The sequence below is a fragment of the Sander lucioperca genome, chromosome 9, assembly GCF_008315115.2.
Source record: "Sander lucioperca isolate FBNREF2018 chromosome 9, SLUC_FBN_1.2, whole genome shotgun sequence".
NCBI classification, from domain to species: Eukaryota; Metazoa; Chordata; class Actinopteri; order Perciformes; family Percidae; genus Sander; species Sander lucioperca.
The window spans coordinates 37,721,454-37,742,419 of NC_050181.1; the positions used below are offsets into that span (position 1 = coordinate 37,721,454).

Sequence of the window (20,966 nt, forward strand, 5' to 3'; positions counted from 1 at the left end):
AGGACAGAGGAGATGCTGTTGATTCAGGAATGTGACCACACGTCCTCCTGCCATGTCAACTTTAATGGCCTCTCGTGTCTTCTCAGACTATGTGTCTTTTATTAGTACATTCTTGGGACATATATAGCTCCTCAGTCTCTTTTCCGTTTAGGGTTTCATTAACTCTACGGGCACAAAGCCTCTTCAAACATCTGAAACGTAAACACAGCATATGGTTTTCAAGAACTTGGGACTTGTTTATACACTTTAGCAGACAAAAAAAAATTGCCGTATTGAGTGCAGTCTCTGAGATATAGCTTTAGGCCCCTACATATAATTATATTATTATATGTATTACAGGTGTAATACTCTACACATATATAAAAAAGAAATTCTCCACTGAATACACAGTATCATCCAGAATCTAAAAGAATGGCAGTACTTTTCAAAGCTATTCAATGTCTGGAACGTCACACAAAATATTGCTTCAAAAATAATTTTAGCATACTTTCAGGTGTTAGTCTCACTCCTAACATGTGTAATCGAGTTGTTGTTGCATTTTCGAATGTACACTTATTCAACTAAAAGAATATGATTGGTCAAATCATTTTTAGCATAAAGTATGTCTATGCATGTATATGTGTGTAGTCCTACCTTGTAACCGTGAATCATTTTTCCTAAAACAGGAATTTAGCGTTCTGTCCTCGGCCCTCTTCCCTTCAGTTTATACATGCAGCAGGTTTTCAGATGTATGTGAATGATCCTGTAATATATGTATCCAGTGAAACTATTTAATCAGTTTCTACCCAGCTGTTGCAGCGCTTAAAAGCTTAGCATTAAGCATGCTACTGGTCATACCAGACCAAGTAAAGCTGTAGCAGCAAAACCCCTGAGTGTATTCAGGTGAAAAAGGGTGCGTTTTATAACTTATGAGCTCAACTTTTAATTTGTAAGAGTAATGTATTATTTATTCTTGAAAAAATGACATAATGTTGCTTTAAGTTATTAGTCACAAGCAGTTTCTACAACAAGCAAGCCTCCTAAAGGTGATATACAATCGTGAAAATGTACAATTTTGGATGCAATCCCACAATTTTTATATTCTTAAGAAACTAAATTAGATGTTAAGTTTGATCATTTCATTAAATTTGCTAATACTAAATTCATCCATAAATGGCTAAACATTGCAGTTACATGTTGGTACCTCTCAGGGTTTCTGGCTTAACATATGGTTAGCATTGGTCCATGCTTTGTACTTGTAGTACAGTGAATGGGTAAACAGATAGCTGAGCTAAAGACAATGACTAGAAATTAATTTACAGCAATTCATTCAGATTTTTCATCCCAAATAAGGATATAAAGTAATGCATTGTAAGATCAGTGAAGAGCCATTAGTGCTGTCCTCCATCTGTGTTTCTCTATTTGCGACAGCCATTTGATTTGATTCTATCAATTAGATTCTCTATGAGATATTCCGAACTGACTCCTCACATACAAATGTTTTTTTATCTTTGAAATTCCAGCGACTCTAAGGTGTAACATACCAGAGGATTGAAACATCTGGGAAATGATGCCAGGAGAGGCCATGTACGGGTAAGAGGAATGTGGAGAGGTTAAACGCAGTGTGTGTGTGTGTGTGTGTGTTGCTGGATGGTTGACGTCAGAGCTGCGTCTCTGCATGCTCTGGAGAGCAGGACATCCTGTGGAATTGTTCTCAGCAAGGCCCGAAGAATGTAAAGCAGCAACCTCTCCCTTCTCACTCGTCTGGGCAAAACATTGGAATAGCATGCTGCCATAGTAACGTTGGGGAGGAATCAGAGTGGAGTAGGCTCAGGGAGGAAGGACAAGATCTCCATCAAAATCTCATTGGGACATTGTGTTCATCAAGACACTTAAAAGGAGAAAAGACGAAGAAGAGAACCGTGTGGGATTCCTTTTGAATTTCACTGAATTTACTGTGTGTATATGTATGCTATCTACACTAGCTCTCATGTTTCTACACTATTCATCAATAAAGCATTAGAGAAAGAAACAAATAGAGATGAAAACAGCCATGCAAAGCAAAACAGAATAGAAAAGGAGACAATGGATAGCTGTTTTTCTCACTTAGGCCTACTGCATAGGTTTTCAGACAGAAAGGCAGCAAACATGTCTGCATTTAGGAGAGGAGTGAGTGTGGGGGTGGGGTGAGGAAGGGAGGTAGGTGATATGGGGCATGGGGGTGGAGTGACGCAGGCTGGATGAAGAGGGGGGTGTTGTGGGTGTAGCTATTTTTAGCCACTGTGAAGAGACACATATTAGCTGCAATATCCTGCCCTATCCCGGCTTCCTACGTCACTTTACTCCAAACCGATCCTCTCTATGAGTCATGTGGCAGGTGCAGCCCAGAGACCCTGCTATGGACCAGAGGTGGGACACGAATACTAAACAGCCGAGGATGAAAAAGACTGCAGAGGACAAAGGGTGGATGCTGTCTAGCGTCTCCTGCCACTGGCTGAACAGTGAGATTATACCGCATCCACAGATGTGCATGTGATGAACTGGTCAGGGTGTTTCCCTGCCTTCAGCCCACAGCCCAGTGCATGCTGGGAAGGGCCTCAGCACACATGTAACCTTGAAAAGGCAAATAAAAAAACCCTTACTGAATTGAATCTTTTGATTCTAGCGGTTGAAATTAAAAATATATTTTTATAATTCAAATTTGTGATTTTTAAGCTATTTGAATAAAATGTAGGCTACTTGCTTGACTTGACTTTTCATTACACACCTGGGCTTATTTGTGTAGTTAGAATTCACTATATAAAACTACCAGCTCTTCTTTATTGTAAGCTGTTAAAACATCCCAAAATGTGCAGGAATTATTTTTACTATTGTAGTTTATATAATAAGTTGTAGCTACACAAATGTGCATATTCATATAGCATCCTAAGACCTAAAAAATAACTTGAAATCAAGAAGACTTTTTGGCTTTTGAAGCTGATTCACCTAAAGAGCAATTGTCTGTATCCTGGATGATAAGCAGCTCCAGGTGCTTATTCTATTTTTAGGATCATCCAGTTCAGGTTTCACACGTTAAATAAGTGTCACTGTATTTGTAGGCCGCACAAATACAGATGAGTAGTGGTTGATGTTATAATGTCCCACAGCCTGGGAAAATCTGGTGCAATAATAAGGCTATTATGATCATTAGGAAGTAAAGCTTTGTTGTTGGTGGACTATGAGTCATTTTAGGACTAGCACAGAAATATTGTGACTTCTCTGGGAAGCTTTTAATCAGAAATCAGAAATGGTTTATTGTCACAATAAGTACACTTACATGGAATTTGCCTTGGTGAATGGTGCAAACATAAACAAACAAACATACTAAACATTAATATGAAATAAACAATAAATACATACAAAAACAGTTTTATAAGAAAATAAAAGAGGCTGAATGGGTTGAGTGCAGAATGTGCAAAGAGCACTACAACATTTTGTACTCTACAGAATGTCATCATGTCAAGGTGTTTGTCTCATTTTTCAACCAAAAGAGACAGACTGTTTTGTGATGTTTTTAATATTTTAAAAGATTTTTCATATTAGTCTCTAGTCACTACACTTTGCACTAACCTTCACCCTGGACTATATACTATATGCCCATTGCACATGTATATACACATATATATATATATATATATATATATATATATATATATATATATATATATATAAATATTTTAATCTTTTAAAATATTAAAAACATCACAAAACAGTCTGTCTCTTTTGGTTGAAAAATGAGACAAACACCTTGACATGATGACATTCTGTAGAGTACAAAATGTTGTAGTGCTCTGCAGATTGCATCATTTATGAATGGTGAGTATGGCACAAAACAGGGTGGAGCCATGTGAGAAACAGGCGTTTTCGTTTGGACAGTGCAGGCAGACTGGTCTCGGGGCTGTCGCTGATTGGCTGTGTGTCCGAATGGGCGGAGCTTGCACTGACAGTGTTGGGGTGTTTTACGCTCGGTGGAGTAGTCGTGCTGCGTCTGTTAAAGCCAGAGAGAGGAAGCGTTACACTCGGTTGTGGTTAAACTGTTCTGTAATGTTTAAACAAAAAATTGTTATGTTCAAAGTTGCTTCACGCTGTCCACTGAGGAATGAGGAGCAAGACTAAAGAGAAAACATATCGCCTTAATTCAGTCGAGCGATCAGAATCTGGTTTACATTTGGACCTTTTACAGTAGCTAGCCAGCTGAATGGAGCAGCAGCGGGGCTTCTGTAGCTTCACCCCGGGCGAGTCTGCAAGTTGCGGTGCTGGGGTCTCCACCATGCATTTGTCCATCACCTCGACCACCGGCAGTCCAGTGGAGCTCACTGTCCCCCGAGGAGAGACTGTGGAGGGACTGAGGACACACATCTCCCACAAACTCCGACTGCAAACAGACAGAATCGCCCTCCTGTACAGAGACAAGTGAGTTGTGCTTCGTGTAGAATCAAACATATTTCTTCATCACCACTCGTTGGTATTATTTAGTCAATTTATACTGATTAGGCTATATCATGTGCATGTGGCAGGCAGCTGACTGCAGGCAAACTGTTGGACCTGGGTGTAGCAGATGGAAGCAAACTGACCCTGGTCCCTGCCATTGAAGCTGGTTTAGTGGTGAGTAGTAAGCCGATGTATATCTTTCACTGAGGGGAAACACATTTCCACTCACTTCTATGCACACATTTAATCACATCATGTTGATGTCATGTTCTATTTTACTGCCACAGTGCCCCACTGCCAGAGCTGAGAGAACTATGATGGACGTCTTGGAAAGTTTAACAGAAGACCAGGTAGATTTAATGTCTTTCTAACTCTATGCTGCAAATAAATGGACACTTGTTGAATGCATGAATGAGGACAGGGGGAAAAAAATGCTTGTCTGTGAAAAACTATGCAATGGACGTGGGTTTTCCACTTAAGCCCTATTTTGTGAAGTAGGATGTAACACCAAATCTAATTTCTGTCCCGTGAAAACTACGTATTGACACAAACCTCTGCTTTTTTGTTTTCAGCTTTGTGACAATGCATTTTTTCCAGATAATCTGGGCTTTAAATGTTAACTTGCTCAAGAAGTATAAGCATTTTCTAAACCCACAAAGCAACACTTGATCATTCAGTTTTTCTGAAAAAATGTGTATGTATAATTATGCATGATTCAGCTGTCTTGGGAAAAAAGAAAACTCCACAAATTCTTGTATTGATGTTTTAGGGAAACATGCATACACATGCAAACATTATTGCATCATGTTCTTCACAATGGCAATGCACACTTCATTTGGTTACTGACAGTCATACGACACACACACACATTCGCACGCACACACACACACACACACACACACACACACACACACACACACACACACACACACACACACACACACACATAGGCACAGCTGCATGCTTCACTTGAAGGGGGAGGTTAAGCAGAGAGATGTTGCCTAAAGTTTATTTAAAGTTATAACCCTTTATTTACATTCATAAATGACTGTATCCTCTATATGGTAGTTTTCATGGTTACTGGAGGGGTATGCCACAGGAAAAACATTGCATGTATCCAATGCATCCATGCTGACTTTCTTAAAACATGTGAGTTTATGTGGCTGTGCAGTAAACAGATATGCCAGTTGCTCTTATGTTGTATTTCTGACAACGTAGCTGCTCAATGAATGTTTCCTAAAGTATTAAACCACACGTGCTGTTACCACGGTAACCATGCGTGTCAGCAAAAGCTCATGGATTGTAAATTCTGAAGTGTATCTTTTCTGACTATCCTGCAGATCAGTGACTTCCTGTCTGGGCGCTTGCCTCTGACCATTAAACTGGGAATTGGCGCCCACGTGATGTATGTGCAGCTCCAACTGTCAGCACAGAACGTGGCGGAGCTACAGCAGCACCGGGACTTAAGAGCTGGGAGCAGCAGCGAGCTTCAAACCGGCCTGCCCACTGCCGCCAGGATGAGCCATCCTGACTCCTCCACCAACGCCACAGGGTCCGCCACCTTACCTGCTTCTCAAAGTTCTACTGTAGCCCAGGACTCTTCTGACTCTACATCCTCGATCCAAATGAGCACTCAGAGACCCAGAACTTCGCACTCACTCACCACTGCCCCTCCACATCAGTCCTATCCTCCACGCTCTACGCGCTACACATCTTCTCCTGTTCTTTCAACCCCTTCTTTGCCTTCTGGTTGTCCACATCCCAGCTGTCCACTACCAGCAGCCACACCAATCTGTTCACCTGCTCCCACCTGCTCCATTCCAGGACCCCAGAGCCCAGCGCCAGCCTCAACCTTCAAAGAGGTTAGCCAGACATATTCTACTGCAAAGGTCAATCTAAATCACAATGCATTGTCATGGTTTCAGCACTATGTATTATTGACATGTATTAGTAACATAACCTGCATAATAAGCCACTTAAGAGTTCAAAGTCTCCAGTTTTCAACAGTTCTATTCATTATTGTTCCTCATAATGGATGATAAAAAGATCTTTTCCTTCTCATTTTACAGAGTAATGCTCATGCATCATCCACTGCAGAGCCATGCAAGCCGCCAGGAGCAGTCATAGAAAGTTTTGTGAGCCACTCTCCAGGCGTCTTCTCAGGGACTTTTTCTGGTAAGTGTGTGAGCAGCAGCAGAGGCCTGAAGATGACATAACAACACAATGAGAATATACACTGTACTATTGTCATTAGTACAGCAAGTCTAGTAGGTAAAGTGAAATGCTGTACTGCAAAGTGCAGGATTGTCCTTGGATATTAAAAGAGATAAACTGCACAGATGGCTTGTTCTTTAAGTGTTAGCTTTCAACAGTTCATTTATGTTTTTTTGGGCTTATTGATTCATCTGCCAATCATTTTCTAGATTAGCTAATGAATCATTTAGTTTATAAGATGTAAGAAAATAGTAAAATGCCTATTATAATTTGGCATAGCCAAGGAGATGTATTTTATGTATTAGTTTTATTCAACCACCAGTCCATCACCCACAGATATTCAGTTTATGATAAAGAAAAGCATTAAATCTGGGAGCTGGAAGCAGTGAACCGATGGGATTTTGGCTTGAAAATGACTAAATGAAAGTAGTTGCTTTTAAAATAGATCTGATATGTTATCGCTGCCGCTCTAATGTCTACTGGGTTCTTCTTTTTCATCCACTATTATCCTTCTCTCCCTCTCTCATTTCCCACGCACTCTTCTTATCCCATCAGGCACTCTGGCCCCTTGCAGTCCGAGCAACGTCAGCCATCCTCCACGTGGCATCGCCATCATTCTCCAGATCCTCAACGACCTCCTCAGGGCTGCCTACCACCACCAGGGGGCTCAACCTGCCCCTCCTCATCTCCCCTGTCCTGATGCGAACCCTCCAGCCAGCCCCCCCCTCACAGCCGAGGAGCAAAGCAAAGCAAAAAGCAAAACACTGGCGACCCAGAAGACAGAGCAACTTAGCAAAACTCCAGGTGAACAAATAATATTACACACTTGAACACTGTAGGAGTTACTGAAGATTGCATTGGTTATACTGTACGTTCCTTATGCAAACATGGATGCCTTGGCTAACAATAGAGGTACAGTTGGCTTAAATGACACTTGGTGCTTTAATAAAAGGCCGTATTTATTCACACACAACACTGGCTGAGGAGTAAAGTCTGTTACTATGCCTAAACTCAGAAGTCTCAGTACTTTGCGTGTGCAACTATTTATTTAATTTGAAACATGTAAGAATTCAAAAACAAAACAATATAATGAACAGTAAACATATAACAAACTCTTACTCTCATAAAAAACATAAATAAATATCACGTAGGAGTAGGAAGATGTTTTTACTTGGGCTTATATGGTCCTACCCCTTCTCCATGACTCAACAACTGGACATAGTAAAACATATTTATGATATACACAACTCAAACAACTATCCCAACTTATCAACAATCCTCTTATGCACAAACCAAATATCCACCCAGTGTCAATAATAACAACAAAATAGTAATAATAACTTAAACAATAAACTCATGTTCATCCTACCAACCCTTCCTCATCTCTATACCTCTTAAAATAAAAAATGTTTCTGTACATGTTCCTAAATTGATTTATATTTGGACTTTGTTTAAGTTCAGTATCCAAACAATTTCCACAACTCCCCCCCACAAATCGAAATACACATACTTTTCATAGTGGTACGAACATTTTTTTTTTTTTTAATGAAACTTTCCTCCTAAATGATTACCCCCTAGTTGCTCCAGAGGTGTATGGTCTCTGACATATATAGCAACTGTAAGCCGCTTTGGATAAAAGCGTCCGCTAAATGACATGTAATAATGTGATAGTTTTTTAATGTCAAACCACCGTTTTAATTTACTCTTCTCCATTGTGATCTCCTCCAAAAAATATTAGTGCCGTCCACATATAAAACAAATTTCAGTATTTTTGATACTCTGCATATACAGTGTCATTTATGTACTATATTTTAGTTCAGTTTCCAGCCTAATACTGACCCCTGTGGGACTCCACAAGTTATCCCCAAATGGTATCAAAAGCTTTTTTTTTTTAGATCTATAAATACTCCCACTGCATACTTTTTTTGTCTATACAATTAGTAATTTTTTGTATTAATTCAATTAGCGGCAAAGATGTGTATCTGTTTGTTCTAAACCATATTAACTATCAGACAGCAAATTGTGCTTCTCAATGAAATCATCTAACCTTTCAATAAAGAGCATTTCCAATATCTTATAGAATTGGGAAAGTAAAGGTACAGGCCTGTAATTTGTGAAGTAGTGTCTATCCTCAGCTTTATATAAAGGGATAGGTTTTGCAATTTTTATTTTGTTTGAAAATTTCCCAGTTTGGAAGTACGAGTTGCAAATCTGAGTGAGTGGTTTTGCAATACCGGTAGACGTTTTAATCTTACACTTACTAATAATAATAATGGTAATTTCCTTTTCTTTCACTGCTATAAGAAAAATAAAACTTGGATTTCTCTCCCCATAGTCATCAACAGTCCCCCCCAATCCCCTCTTTCTGTTGTTTCTGGGTCATTGATTGCTTCTGCCAATTTTGGTCCAACACTTACCCCATCATCAATCTTATTTATTTGTGTGCGTAGGAGTACAAGTATGTGTTTCCATTACTTTGCTTTCTCTTTTGATTTATTCTCAGTTTTTCTGGAGTTTCCTGTAACTTACACCTTTTGGCCTACAATAATGAACTGCATTTTCCCATCTGTAGCTTACTTGCATGACAAATCTAGTGTATGCTCTATTTGATGTGATTATATTCCCATTTCAAATATTTGAATATAATGAAGGACTAGTGAGTCCTGGCTTTATCATTTAAATTGTTGCACTGGGACTTTAGCATATAGAGCCTTTTTCCCTTTACTCTTGTACCACGCCCAAAAAAAATTCATGAATATATTGTGTATGATAAAGTAAATTATTCACGGCAGAACTTATCAAACAATAACTTCATCATTGTGTAGCATGTCTAACAAGTTGTTATTCCTCCCATCTTCTAGGTGAGGAGAGTCACCCCATCTGCTCATCCACACAGGAAATTCAAACACTGCACTGTAAGCTGGAGCGCCTGCAGTTTTTGATGCATCAGAGGCGTCTTCGCAGGCTCACTCGCAGGAACTCACAAACGTCTCACCCATATCAGCATCGTCCCTAGTCTCTTGGACAGAAAAGATCCACTCACTGTGATAGCAATAGCAACTTGGAAGCCATCATGGAAACCAAAGCTGACCTCTGAACTTGTGGAACAGGTGAAAGAGCATCAGGGTGAGCTGCTTTGTTGCTATTTTTAAACTATGAGCATTTTTGAAGAATGTAAGCCCAAAAAGTCCGTGGAGTCTTATTCCTGTGGCTGTCACTGTGCTGAGCATGTTATTTCATCTGAGTCTGTCCTGTAGTGACTATGGCTCTCATTGTTATGTAGCATATGCCACAAAAGGTAGACCATACATTTTCATCTTGGTGTTTTGTACAAAGACCTCTTACTGTATATTTGTTTATGTATTCCAATGCCTTAAATGTACATGTCTTGAATGTAAACTGTATGTTTTGTTCTGTGCAGGGGATGTTCCTCTAAAATGTTTTACTTATGCAATATTAAAGTGTAAACACAAGGAAGGAAAGAAAAAAAGAATAAATGAAAACATTTTAAAACCTGGAGATATTTTTGTCAAGCTTTTTTTCCAGACACAGAACATCTGACAATGCTGCCCTCATGGGCGTCTTTTATTTTAAATTCCTTACATACAGGCATGACGGGAAGCCAACCATCTACGGAAAGAGCCACAATGCCTATGTGATATTTGACTGTGAGGTGATGGCCCAACAAGGAAAAGCTTAAGGCACAGGCCCGCCTTGAATGCACTAACTGGAATGTTTTTTAGGCTGCAGCTACATGAACTCACAGGGCTGTCTTAGTCCACTAACACTCATACGATTTTGTCAACTAATCTATTAGTTGATCTAATCGACAGATCTGTAAAACTGAGTTTCTCGACAAAGAAAAGCACCACTTTAAACCTTGTGTTTACCAGAGATGTGCCTTAACAAAATTGACTAAAGAAATCTAAGTCGACTAAGACCAAAATTACAGATTAGTCAACAAATATACTATGAGGGGACAGCCATAGAACTCACTGACACTGGTATCTTATCTCAGCTTTTGGAAAAATGTTTGTGCCGACTACAAACTTTTTGCAAATAAAACAACAACAAACCTTGGTTTACAGGAAAACTCAGGCCGCTTTATCAGGCTGAGTAGGAGCCCTACAGAAGTGGGAAATCCTGTTTGACCAGGCCAGAAACACACTGTGAAAGGAGATCTGTATAACAAAGAGAAGCTACACTTAAAAGCCGCAACCAACGACCCTGCAGGACATCACCACTTGCTGATGAACTGAATGTATCTGATAAGCCTACTTCACACCCCTCACCTGCTTACATTCGACATCAGACGACCAACTGCACCCACCACGCACTCAGGATCTGTGATCTGCACATCAAAGATAACCCCACCTTCACAGGTAAGAGATGTCCAATAGGCCTACAAACACAAGCACGCCGTTGGCTGCTAAAAAATAAACTTTACTTAACAGTAAACAGTAAGGCCCTGCTTAAAGCACAGAACAACAGTTGACTGTTGCACATTGAAACCAATTGCAGACTGCAAAATGTCAGAGTTGCTGTGTTGCTCACAACACATTTTTTTCACCATTTTTTATTTATTATCATGTTGACATCAAGGTGCACCAACTACAGACTGATTGCAAAGATTATTCCACTTGGAGAAATCCAAGACTGAAGCAGATGGTTGTGATGTTCAACAAAAAATATGCAATACATCACAAACTATTACAAGATAACAACATCTGCCTACCAACACCTCTAGTCAGCCTGATGAATACCACTGAAGGCCACACCATCCGTTACAGTAGGTGGCGTTATGGAATATATACAGTCCATGGTGTATGGACCCGCCATGTTCCTTGGTGGCCACCAATGAAGCGACAGAAGAAGACGTCATCGCGCAGAGTGCTTAAAAGCGGAGCACTCCTCCTTCGCTCCCGCATTCGGCTTGCAGCCTCGTTATCAGCTCCTGGATTCCTGCCAGTTAAAGGTAATTGCTATTTGAGGATTACATTTTTTTAAATAACGGTTTTCACGGTGGATTCCGTGTGAATTAGACATGTTCGCATACATCTGCATTTACAAGGCATGATTGACATGTTCGCTGTTTGCCTTGCTTTATTTATTTAATATTAGCTACGTTTAATAAAACAACACGAGCATTAGCTCATTGTACCGTTATCAAAATACATTGAAAGCCGTGAAAATGTGTAATAAACCGCGTTTAATTTTTTTAATCGTTATGTAACCAAGACAATATGGCATCTAGCCGCATGTGAAGCTAACATTACACGCGATTTCGGTCAGCGAAACTAGTGAGGCGCATAAGCTCGGTGCTACAAAATGGCGCCGAAAGGAGAAATGCCAGCTACCTAATCCGCAAACTAACGGGACCACGTTTATGGGCCCGAGGCCTAACGTTAGCTCTATTTTGCATGTATCAATAGCGGTGATTTAAAGTAAAATGCATAAATAATAAAAGTCGAATGCATTGTTTACCAAGGGCAAAAAAACGCTTCGGCAAAATATAAGTTGATGGTCGGTGACCTACTTTTGTTCTGCATGAGCGGACGGCCTTTGTCGATGTTTTAATAAAGGAGCCGGTTGTTACTGTAAATGTTTATCTTGAGCTTTTTGTTTTTTAACGTTAGCTACACTACATTGAAGATGTCGGACGAGGGGAAATTGTTCATCGGAGGACTGAGCTTTGAGACCAATGAGGAGTCTCTGGCCGCGGCCTTTGGCAAATATGGAAACATCGAAAAAGGTAAAGCCTTAATTTTTTTTGTTCTAAGTAATTGATTTGCTCGTATAAAGCGTTCTTTCAAATGACAGTTTTAATCATTTGCTCCCCCCCCGCCCTCCTCCTCCCATTAGTTGATGTGATCAGAGACAAAGAGTCGGGGAAATCTCGCGGTTTTGGCTTTGTGAAATACGACAACTGTGAAGATGCTAAAGATGCACTGGAAGGCATGAACGGCAAGGTAAAACGACACTGCAAAATGTACCACTATATACGTGTTTTCATAATTTATTCTGAAATTGTAGTCTTAATAAACAGTCGTTCAAAGATCGGTTTATGTATATGCTCATACATTTTTTCTTCTTCATTGTAGTCTGTCTATATTCGTCGGGAAAAGGTTTTAAAGCCACCAAATTTAAATTGACAATGATTGCCTTGTGTTGCAGACCCTAGATGGCCGGTCTATTCGTGTGGATGAAGCAGGGAAGGGTGGCCGCTCCAGAGGAGGTTTCAGCTCCGGCCCAAGAGGAGGACGAGGTGGATTCGGCGGGCGTGGGAGAGGTGGACGAGGTTACTCCAGAGGTGGACACTAGCTGTCTGCGACTGCATTATGATCCGTTCCATTTTCTGCGCCATGCTGCTTGCCCTGTTGGTCAATGATACACTTGTGTTTCCTTAGGAGGTGGCGGATACAATGGAGACAGGGGTTATGGTGACAGGAGTTACAGTGACCGAAGCTTCAATAATGAGGGCCGGTTTGGTGGTGGTGGTGGCGGCGGTGGCAGCCAGTACAGGAGTAGTGGAGGCGGATACTCAAGCTACAGAGACAACAGGTAAGAACATATGTTAAACCACAGATGAGACTCTGACAGCATTGCTTGTGCAAAATGTAATCATGTAATGCAATCATTGAATCTTGTGGGTTTTTTTTTTTTTCTTTCCAGGGGTCAGGGTGGATATGGTGACCGCTCTGGATCCTACCGCGATCACTACGACAGCTACAGTAAGCATTAATGAGATGAATTTGTGCAGTGTATGTACTTATGTTGGGGCTGTCCATTTCAAAGTTAAAAATAACATAATAACCTGCATTTATACTTATTCAATTATTACTTTACTTGAAAACCAGTATTTCAAACACAACACTCTAGTTATACATATTAACCTATTGTGTATGTGTGGTAGGCAGATTTTAATATACAATCTGTCATTAAACTTAATTTAAACCACTTCACAGCCCCAACATATGAAGACTTGTATAATGGATGTCCCTCAGTTTTGTACCTGAGCCCAACTTGATTCCTCTCAATACGGTTGCCAAATTTTGCTAGCCCCTTCCCACAGTCCCCGCTCTGATAAAGAGGCTGGCAAACGTTTTTGAAATGCTTAGCAAATGTTACTTGTTCAGAAATTCTCAGCAGATGGAGCCCCTTAAGCAAAAACTGAGGGATGGTTTATGGACTGTCTGGTGGGTTGAGGGGGATGTTGTGAAACTCCAGTGTTCGAACTTTCCGTGTCTTTACCTGTGTGCCCACTTCTTATCCTCAGCTGCACAAGAGTAAACATCTCCCTGATTCAAGATCATCACTTGGCTGGCTGTATTTCAAAGATGCGCTCCTCAAGAAAAATGTCCACGTGTTATTGCTGACCTTAGTTTTGTAGTTCTGTTGTAGTAGCTCAAGCATCTTAAAAAAAAAAAAAAAAAATGTAGCCATGAGTTTTGTTCATTCCATAACAAACCATGTTACAAATTACAGTTCAAGACTCATACCCTGCTTGATTGGGCATCTTAATTCCTCAAAGGTCGTTAGCTAAAAGGCATCTGTGTAATCTAATTAGCACTGTCCCATTTTTGGGGACTGAATGGCTCATTACATGGCTTTTTGTTGAAACTACCATCGCTGTAGACTTTTTGTCCAGCACTAAAGTGTTTCCTGATTTGATTCCATTTAGTTTTTATTTTATATTGAAATATCCGATGGGGTTTTTTATTTTTAATTTCCCCTCTCAATCTCTGTGGCTGACCTACCTCTTGCCAGGTTATGAACTGAGTGAGGAAAGAAATCCAATTACTCAAAGACGGACTTTTGGGGGATTTATGCTAAATTCCTTTTACTATAAAAACTTAGTATAGCTGAGGCTCCTGTGTGTTCAATTTCCCAAAATAGTGAATTCCTTTCAGACAGGTGAACAACACATCCGAAGTGGCTGGCTGTTCATGAAGTTGCGAATTGCAGCATGCTACAGTCTGTCCAAGGTATCTTCTGTGCTCTGCATTTTAAATGTGCTGTAAAATGGACTAATCTTGTTTAAGTGATCGAAAAATGTAACTACGTTTCCCCAAAGTAATATCTTAACCGGAAACAGTTTTGTACTTTATGTTCTTTGTATGATCAACATTTTTTTTTTCTTTGTCAGTTGGCTTCATGGAGCCTATTAAACAGACTGTGGAAAATAATCTTGATTCTTTTGCCTTAAACTACCGCATGGGGGAATTTAGTTGAGAGCTGTAGCTAATGTTACTGTGATGCTGCGTGAAGAGTCAACTGCTCGGAGCACTGAAATATACATAGCTTTCTTGGAGGGCGGTTATAGCTTGGTAGATATCCTAAACGTTGGAGGGATGCGTGTACATTTAATTTTTATTTATTTTTTAAGTCGATAGTCCACAAGCGTCGGGGTTTTCTAGATTTCAAAATTAAAGATGGGTTTTTGGCCTAGTACATGTCTAAAACCATTGATTTGCCAAATGTGATGGCACATGGTAATGCTGAGAAATCAGCTGGTGTCTGGTCATGTTAATGCTTTATTACATTCAAGAGGTCAGCTACTACAAAAACCTACAAGTCCTTGGAGTTGCGCCTTCGAACAAGTGCTCATCAGAGATGAAAGCTGCTCTCTTGCCTAGGTCATATGTGGAGAAAGTAGGCCAATGCACGTGAGGTAAAAATCTCCTTTTGCTTTGCTCACATCCTTCAAACTCAGTTCTCATTGTTTCCATGAATACCTTCAAGTTAGCAGTTTTTAGTCCTCTGCTTCAGATGTCGCCTACCACATGCCATGGCCTCTTCCCCGATTGAAAGTTCATTGAGAAAATGTTTCTATGAAGCTCCTCTGGATTGTGGTGCTCCACCTCCTGAGTCCACCAAAAAGCATTTGCCTAAGTCATGGGTAGCATTGTGCTCAGTCCACGCTGTTCACTGCACTAGTCCTCAAATTTGCTCCAGTAATGTCCCACAACAGTCCTAATTGACGTCTAAGGTGTCTTGACTGTATTCAGTTTTCTTTGTCCCCTTACATTTGAATGAGTTTTCAGACTCCATAGGATTGCATGCATTTTGTTGTGATTTGACTTGTGGCAAATGTTGACCAGGCTGTCTTTTTCTTTAGATTGAACGGGCTGTCAGAGGCTTCAGTGGATCTCCACAGCTGAGTAAAGTATCCGGCTTTAAATGGCAGTGATTGATGCAGATCTTGTTATCAGGTAAATTCTTGTAATTAAGTCATGTTTTGTTACTGGTGCAGTCAAACGTTTGCCTGGCTAATACAAACCCTTACTGGCATGTTTCAGGTCTAATGTGCAGCAGCGCTGGCGCAGCTGTAAGCAGTGGCTACGTTGGAGGAACCTGCCAGGATCCTGCCAACTAAAAGTTCGAGGAATTTGTGAATATCAAATCATTGGCTTGTCTGACACATTTTTCACATGTAATGCCTGCTATTCAAAGGTCCTATAGAAGGGGTGGGGGAGAAACAAGGCAAGATGGCAGAGCTATTACACCCTAGTGCCTGAACACTTTCAACAATGACTTCACCTATCTGAATGTAAAGGAGTCCTTATAAAGTAATTGGCCTAGATTTAAGATGGAATACTGTTATGGTCATTTTTTTGACCATATCGCTTTACTATTCTTTTTTGTATTGCAATTTCAAAAATAAAATTGGCAAACTGCTCTTTTGTGCACAGTACTTTCTTTAATTTTTTTAAATAACTCAACATTTTACTTATGAATACTACTTGGATTACATTTAAGTCAGAGTTGATGACAAAGCACTTGACAGATTGATACGAGATGTTGGATGATGTAAGGGTGGCGCAATAGGCCCTTTTTTTTCTTCCCCCAGACATTTTGACCTGCCACTAGAAAAAGTACAGGTGACTGGCTGAATTCCATTTAGCTGCTTTGATTGCAGGTCTCCGGTATGTTTATGCTGTCATCACTGGAAACCTTGTGACTATAACCAAGCCCTTGTTGGTGTTATTGGTAACTTGGTGCTTTTCTTACTGAAGTCAAAATGTCTGCTGTGAGGCCTATTTGGGGCGATGCACCTCAAAACACTTAATACACACACGTATTTAAAAGTATTTCCTGCTAAATACTTATCAAAAATATTCATTTCAAATGACCCTTGAGTTGAATTGCATCACTATTCATGATCATTTGTATACATATTTTAATGTAGCTGTTTATTTTATATACTCCATATCATACTTTTAGGTAGTTTGATTAAATAACACACTATACCTTATACACACACTTTAAGATGAGACTACCTGAAAAGTAACTAGCGACCATAAAATCTAAGACCAATATTTGTTTCATATATAAAAGTGGGATAGAAGTGTAAAATGGTAAGTCGTAGAAACTTCTTTATGCTGTGAAATTCAATCCAAACTGAAACCAGGATGAGGTACAGAAAAAGATACTTTAATATTGAACATTTACAAGCTGAGTTGAGCGAGGGCTCAGGTCCACATGGTGCTGGAGCTCAGGACGCTGTACGTCTTTGGTGGTGCTTACACGTACCACAAGAAACCGAAACGCTTGTGCAGAAGCTGTTCGCGGGGCCGGAGGTTAAACAGCTCCTCTGACAGAGGGGGGACCCAGCGGTCTGTGTGGAAGACCTTCTCACCAACCTGCACGAGTGGAAACGGGACACCGTTTTTATCAATACAAAGACATTGATGTTAACCTGGCTCTGACAATTATCACTCCCAATAAATAAAATAAACTAAAAATAGGATGGCCAAAAAATGAATTGTTACCAAAGAGGTATCACTTTACAGACTTGCATGCATTCTTTTGGTGTCTGTCTTGTTTTAAAACAGCTGAATATAAAAATACAAATATTCACTAGTAAATGAATTGCTGGAATGTGGTCTACCGATAAAGCTTACTAGTATTGTTATGATCCATTGGTCATTTAATGAACTGATTAGAATCTGTACTTTTTGGTCATACATGTAATATGTATGCTATCTTTATAATTTTGTTTAAAATAATTTCAATTCCACACAAAAATAAAAGTGTAAACACTTTATTTTAAAAAGGCAAAAAGGAAGAACAATTATGAACAAAACATTTTCAGTGTGTGCCCCTAATTGCATGCTACTACTTTGTTATGCCAACAGTACATACACAACTACAGTAATATTGTTAAGCTGTTAAGAGACACCTGTTTGTCACAATGACAGCTATAGACATCAAGACAGTCAGATATATAGACAGATATATATATATATATATAATATTTGTGTGGCAGTGCTAGGCAGATGTTAAAAGCAACAAAGAGAAATCAAAGCTTTTATTTACCTTCCAACCAGGAACGTCCTTCATCAGAATCGCCTCCTCTTCTAGATTTTCCCTCAGCATCCGTAAAGACCTGGCCAGATGGGAAATGTATCGGTTACACTCAGGCTAGCATAAGGGAGTTACTACCATATTTAAAAACTAAACATGTTTGTGAGTTGTTTTATTTGTGTGTCACCTTCGGTCTTGCTCTGCCTGCAGCAGGGGCATCAGAGCTATCCTCGCTTCCATCTCCTCAATCTGCAAGCGCCTGCAATGCACAAACACATCACCAGTAGTTCCAGCCTGATTGTGAAATATCAAACAGAATTTGACTTTAAAATTTAAACCCAAAGCATAATTGCAAGAATGAGCCTACCTCCTCTCTCTGTTCCAGCTAAAAAGCCTCCAGTAGCCAAACACCATGATGCCAATGCCAATGCCAAACATGCTGTATCCTGTAGATTAAAGAAGTGATTAGGGACAGTGTAAGGCAATATTTTATTTTACCACGGATGATCAATGTTGTGATTATAAGTTGAATCCCAACCACAAACAAATAAGTTATGAAAAATGTGTCTCTGATGTTGGCAAGACGGAATTAATTAATCTCTTGTTACCTATCTTTAAGCATATTAATGGCTGCACAACTGTCTTCAACAGGGTTCCCACACATTTTCATGGACAAAATTTCAAAACTTTCCCATAATAAAGTTTCCATTCACAATGTATAACCCAAACAGAATTGTAGAATATACTTTACTCCAAATGTTAATTATTGTATAAAAAATAAACACCTTTATCAATCTCAAACAGTTGGTTACGTTCATGTCTTTAATGTAGTTGATTATAAATACAGGTCTAAAATAAATTAAGTCTAAAAAAAACAATGCAACACATATGTAGCCTACATACTATAAAATTCCACAGCTCTATAATGACTGATGCTAATTATATCATCATTAGAGAGCCATGAAATATTAAATGTACACTTGCCCAGCGCCAACTCAAACTATTTGATGACTGTGGGGACCCTGCTTTAAGAACTGTGGCTTACACTATAGGCATACAGATAGTAACTGACCAAACCGGTTTAACACGCCTGATGTCTGTCAAATGGCAGCTATAGACATTGTGACAGTGAGATATAGAAATTTGTCTGGCATTGCAAATGCTGAAAGAAAATAATCTATTTGAGTAAAGTTATTGACATTCAACCCCTATTTTATACTGCAGGTTGTCACTTTGTACCCTCCACAGTATTGAGCAGGAAAATGTTCGTTTAAAAAAAAACAATTACTTTCTTCAGGTTTATACAAATATAAGACACATGTGGCATAAGTGCCAAAACTATAAAAGCTATAACTTTCCTCATCTCTAGCAGCTTTGATTATTATTTCACTGGCTCAAATGTAGTGCTTAAATCATCTGACTAACGTTAATTGTGCTCTTACAAATCTGTGTGCTGTTAAATGTTGACTTGCAGACTGACTAGATTTTTGGTTTATGCTCAAATATTTTGTCATCAATATACTTCCATACAGAAGGCAGTACAGTAACAGTGCGTATCGACCTCGCAAAAGTATCCGTAGAAACGATCGTTTCGTTCAATTTTGGCCAGAACTAGTACAGAATCTGATGGGGGCAGATTTAAGTGCAACACCAGTTCCGGGCAAATTTTAAATGTTTAATAAATTGGTCTCAAGATTTTCACATAGCAGCTAAGTAGTATCAGAATCAGCTTTAATGGCCAAGTAAGTGTGAACACCTACAAGGAAGTTGAGTCCGGCTTTCTGTTGCTCTGAAAGTACTCACAGAAATAGACATACGGCTAAAAACAAGGACAACAAAGGGTAACATTTGACTAATATGTACAGATATAAGTATGTATATAAAAAGTGCGTTTAAACATAGTACATGCACATGCATTCACACATGTATGCACACGTGTATACGAACAGCTCTGAGGATTGTAAATAGCAACGAATACAATAGTGCAATGCAAAAGTGCAAATGGTGCTGGACTAAATAAAGAATTATTAATATAACAGGTTGCTTATATCTCTCAGATAGGTGGATATGACATGCTTTAGTATGCTTTACTAAAGCCGTGGAAGGAACTGCATTACATCAAATATAAAGCTAATGTCGCATTGAGAACAAAGTAACATCATTTGACCGAACCTGCACTCACTTCAGTTAGCATGTAGCTATCATCAGTCAATAACAATTAGCACTACAATGATGTTTAGCCTCTTAAACATGTTTACAGTCTGTCATATTATACAGGTGTTGTCCCCCCTTATAACTGACATCAACTGACGAGCCTCCAACAACTTTAACATTTACATTTTAACGTTAGTAGATTAGCTTCTATGTCAAACTGACACTGAGCCGTTAGCATTAGCAGCAGTTCAGTGAGTAGCACTTGTCATATGACCTGTGCATATTCCAGAACTAGTGTGTGGACCTGTATATTAACCGTGTATGTAATGTAAGTACCAGAGAGTCCTCTTTTCGGCAGATTTCTCTTATAATCAAACGAAGCATAGCCTCCCGGAGGAGGCATGTCCTGCTTCACCTTGGACCCCGCCATCTTCCTCCAGCCTTCTCCCAAACACGCTGCACACGTCACTGTAGGAACGCTTTTTCTCTCGTCCGGAAAGGTTTTTGTTGCACTCTACCGCCCCCAACTGTCTGGATGACAACTTCTTATTTTTTATACATTTTACTAGCCTGGATCAGAGCCATAGAGATATCACTCTGGCCTGGATGCCAGCCGAATTTAGCCCCGCCCACAAAATTTGAGGTCGGGAAGGGAAGTTCCATATTCATTTATTTTTCATTTTTTATTTTTTCAAACTTTATTGAAGAATGTGGACATACAGTAGGAAGGAACGTCTTCTGTACATCTCAACAGTCTATGTTCTAAACGAGCCAGGGGGTTACTAAAGGAAAACAAAACCAAAACAAAGCAAAAAAACTTCATAGAAATATTTTGTAAAGCT

At 39.5% G+C, this 20,966-nt stretch overlaps 3 protein-coding genes across 11 annotated transcripts; 2 read left to right on the top strand and 1 right to left on the bottom strand.

Annotated features, from left to right (window-relative positions):
* The first annotated feature begins 3,970 nt into the window (after positions 1–3,970).
* On the top strand, positions 3,971–10,182 carry LOC116037378 (midnolin-like). Its single transcript, XM_031281255.2, has 7 exons — positions 3,971–4,431; positions 4,536–4,623; positions 4,737–4,799; positions 5,790–6,311; positions 6,519–6,624; positions 7,219–7,467; positions 9,525–10,182. The coding sequence occupies exons 1-7, from the start codon at positions 4,217–4,219 to the stop codon at positions 9,677–9,679; spliced, it is 1,398 nt and encodes a 465-aa protein (XP_031137115.1). The 5' UTR covers positions 3,971–4,216; the 3' UTR covers positions 9,680–10,182.
* A 1,295-nt stretch (positions 10,183–11,477) lies between these two features.
* On the top strand, positions 11,478–16,080 carry cirbpa (cold inducible RNA binding protein a). Of its 9 annotated transcripts, none has more exons than XR_004101860.2 (8): positions 11,478–11,638; positions 12,300–12,415; positions 12,526–12,632; positions 12,838–12,973; positions 13,071–13,224; positions 13,336–13,394; positions 15,782–15,875; positions 15,963–16,080. XR_004101860.2 is itself a non-coding variant. In XM_031281256.2 (7 exons), the coding sequence occupies exons 2-7, from the start codon at positions 12,316–12,318 to the stop codon at positions 13,951–13,953; spliced, it is 570 nt and encodes a 189-aa protein (XP_031137116.1). In that variant the 5' UTR covers positions 11,478–11,638; positions 12,300–12,315; the 3' UTR covers positions 13,954–14,849. The 9 variants fall into 9 exon arrangements, 6 of the variants coding, with proteins under 6 accessions (XP_031137116.1, XP_031137118.1, XP_031137119.1 ...); XR_004898411.1 differs by having other exon boundaries at positions 12,838–12,961; XR_004898412.1 differs by having other exon boundaries at positions 12,838–12,952.
* Positions 16,081–17,076: 996 nt separating this feature from the next.
* ndufa13 (NADH:ubiquinone oxidoreductase subunit A13) lies at positions 17,077–20,677 on the bottom strand. The gene is made up of 5 exons (XM_031281263.2): positions 20,461–20,677; positions 18,338–18,416; positions 18,158–18,229; positions 17,983–18,052; positions 17,077–17,306 (listed from the first exon to the last, which is right to left on the bottom strand). The coding sequence occupies exons 1-5, from the start codon at positions 20,552–20,554 to the stop codon at positions 17,187–17,189; spliced, it is 435 nt and encodes a 144-aa protein (XP_031137123.1). The 5' UTR covers positions 20,555–20,677; the 3' UTR covers positions 17,077–17,186.
* Between the last annotated feature and the right edge of the window lie 289 nt (positions 20,678–20,966).